The 2,976-nt window shown below is 45.1% G+C and overlaps 1 protein-coding gene and 1 non-coding gene across 2 annotated transcripts; one reads left to right on the forward strand and one right to left on the reverse strand.

Annotated features, from left to right (window-relative positions):
• The first annotated feature begins 1,510 nt into the window (after positions 1-1,510).
• LOC119281537 (dynein light chain LC6, flagellar outer arm-like) lies at positions 1,511-2,368 on the forward strand. The gene is made up of 2 exons (XM_037562036.1): positions 1,511-1,845; positions 1,964-2,368. Exons 1-2 carry the CDS (start codon positions 1,708-1,710, stop codon positions 2,123-2,125), a joined length of 300 nt encoding a protein of 99 aa, XP_037417933.1. The 5' UTR covers positions 1,511-1,707; the 3' UTR covers positions 2,126-2,368.
• Positions 2,369-2,457: 89 nt separating this feature from the next.
• Positions 2,458-2,543, reverse strand: TRNAY-GUA. Its single transcript is given in 2 exon segments — positions 2,458-2,493; positions 2,507-2,543. It is a non-coding gene; the product is annotated as a tRNA-Tyr (tRNA).
• Between the last annotated feature and the right edge of the window lie 433 nt (positions 2,544-2,976).

A 2,976-nucleotide genomic window follows, 5' to 3' on the forward strand; every position in this document is an offset into this window, starting at 1 on the left:
CTGGACGGATTTCGATCGTCCAGACCGGTCTGAACAACTTTGGTGACCGCCGTTGGATGGCGAAAAATGTTCAGACTGTTCGGTCCGACCATTTTGAGGTGATTTGGTGATCCGCATTGGAGTTGCCCTAAGCACTTGGGCGTGTCGAACCATGGGAGGAGGACAAACTATCTCAAAGACTTCACAATAAACTTTGTTTATTGCTTGGATTCTTTCATCAAAATTGGAAGAACCATGCACTACCATACCGTCGATGGATTTGTTAGATGGACAAGCTGTTTGTGTACCATGATTTGCACAATTTTTTGCTACTATCAATGGTTGGTGTTTTTGGATAGATGGCGGTATTGTCAATGGTACAATTTTTGCTGTTATATTTTTTTTCAGCAATCTTTAGTACTGTTCATTTTTGTAGTTCAACCCTATTTGTAATGAGCAAAACTTTAAAAGCATTATAATTGTAATATTTAACACTTGATGATATTCATAAATCACTTTCGTGCTCATATTTGAACAAAAACACTTCGAAACAACAAAGTGTTAACATTCATCAAAACAATTTATGTCTAAGGGCGATAGAGACATTTCAGCAATATAACTTAATCCACAATCTTAAATTGCAATCTTAGCAAAGAATTTAATGGCAGATTCTATGGATTATGCAGAATCCTCGGCATAACGAACTGACGCTCAATATTACTCCCTCCGTTTCATAATATAAAAACGTTTTTGACATTAGTCACTCTTATATTATACTCACACCGTCCGAAAATATTTATCAAAAAAATAGATGTATCTAGACATATTTTAATTCTAGTACCACCTTTTTGACACATGTACTGCCGGTACACCACGGCTGGACCGCAGGAGACCTGCCGCATCTCCGATTATTAACATAAACTATTCCAACAGGGCCATAGCTCCAGAAAAAATTATTATCTCCGGATCAAATTAGCAAGAGCTCTTCCCTTTCACATGGAGCTGCTCGCTTTCGCTTATCCCATCCGTTTCTGCTTGTTCCGGTCCAAGAATACATGAATGACTGGACCACGAGGATGGATTGAACAGCAAAGTTCACTGTAACCCACACATGCCTTAATAATACGTAATAATGAAAGTAGTAAAAACGCGGCTGGTGACCGCACTTATACTCTCTATATACATACACTCGGAGATCCGATCAGGTCGGAGACTTTTCAGCCTCCAGCTTACGTGGAGTGCTAATTAACCCATCTGGTGGATATCTACCAACAAAAATATCGATCGAGCCAGCAGAACTACTCAGGACAGGCGCCCAGCCCAGCCAGAACGCCAACCATTTTAAATTCAATCGAAAGGAGAAAAGAACGAACTCAGCAGGCAACAGCAGCATCTCCATTTTCAAAGCCAGCCGGAGGCCGGAGCGGCTGTGCCTCAGGTGCTCTATCTATCCGGGAAGGGAACTCGCTGCTGGCTGGAGGTGGTCGTTAGCATGTCAAGTTGTTTTCTTTCGAGCTCTCGTTAGCACGTCACGTTGACGTGGACGCCCGAGCGTGAACTCCGTAGCTATCCGAGCATCCGCCTACAAAAGGGGCAAAGCGGTGCCCGGAGCTGCTCCATCCATCATCATCTCCTCTACCCAGCCAGACCTGTCCCGAGCCAATCATACAGTGCGGCGCGTGCGACTGCGAGCAGAGCTTCTAGCAGAGGAGGGAAGGAGCGAGCGGGATGCTGGAAGGGAAGGCGACGGTGGAGGACACCGACATGCCGGCCAAGATGCAGCTGCAGGCTACGTCGGCGGCGTCCAGGGCGCTCGACCGCTTCGACGTCCTCGACTGCCGGAGCATCGCGGCGCACATCAAGAAGGTGAGAAACATGCCAATCCCGCCCCCAAATCTATAAGCTGCTGAATCTGCAAGTAACAAGCTAGGACAGTGCAAGTGCTGCCGAATGATTGGATCTGATTTGGACGGCTGCACTGCAGGAGTTCGACACGATCCATGGCCCGGGGTGGCAGTGCGTGGTCGGCTGCAGCTTCGGCTGCTACTTCACGCACAGCAAGGGGAGCTTCATATACTTCAAGCTCGAGTCGCTCCGGTTCCTCGTCTTCAAAGGCATGGCGGATGAGCAACCGCTGCCGTGCTGATCCGCTCCGCGCATATTTTCACGGCCTGCTGGACTACTACTTGATTACGGGGCGGCGGCTAGTAGTGTGAAACAGTTCCATGAAATGCGCCAATATGGATAAGATGTAAGCTTTTGCATCGCAATTCGCGAGTGTGGTCTAAAACTCTGAATGCGTTGAATGGTGGAATTGATCTTCAAATATGATGTTCCGCCTTGATTCAGACGAATACAGATAAATTGTTTCAGTATTTTTTGGTCGAAAGATGCTCCTAGTGTAACTCGCCTGTAAGTGACTAATCCTTTCTGGCTGGAAGAATAAACAAAAAAATCATCAATGATAATTTTTTTGTCTCCGACCTACCGGATTCGAACCAGTGATCTAAGGATTTATTTGCAAATACTACAGTCCTCCGCTCTACCAACTGAGCTAAGGTCAGGTTACGTATTAACATCTTATTAACGGCAACACCAGTTTTGTGTTGGTGATATCCATCGAGTCAAACTTCACATTAACATGAACACCAACTGAGTTCAATTGGTTAAACTTGTTTTATGCTCGAAAAATTTACTGCTTCAAAAAACTCTTTTATTCGATGGGAGGGTGTTGATGAAGAGGCTAAACGAGTACCTAACACAAAGGCAATTCAATAAGGACCTACTATCATAACAAACCGTGACACTGATTGGAACAACCACATAGGCAAGGACATACCTAGGTTGAGATACAATTCTAGAAAAGGCAAAGTTCAACTTTGTTTCCTTTCTTCCCGCAAAAAAAAAAAATCCTCTCTACTTTGGTACCCAAAACCTTCTTCCTCTTCTGGGGACACAGAGTGAAATTGTTTGGAATTTCGGGAACCGGCCTGCAGA

Source organism: Triticum dicoccoides, chromosome 3B, assembly GCF_002162155.2.
Source record: "Triticum dicoccoides isolate Atlit2015 ecotype Zavitan chromosome 3B, WEW_v2.0, whole genome shotgun sequence".
NCBI lineage: Eukaryota > Viridiplantae > Streptophyta > Magnoliopsida > Poales > Poaceae > Triticum > Triticum dicoccoides.

What these genes read in the sequence shown, in the direction of transcription:
- LOC119281537 (XM_037562036.1), top strand. Translation starts at nt 1,708, where the DNA reads ATGCTGGAAGGGAAGGCGACGGTGGAGGACACCGACATGCCGGCCAAG. An exon ending in TCGCGGCGCACATCAAGAAG is followed by an intron (nt 1,846 to 1,963) that starts GTGAGAAACATG and finishes GCTGCACTGCAG; the next exon opens with GAGTTCGACACGATCCATGG.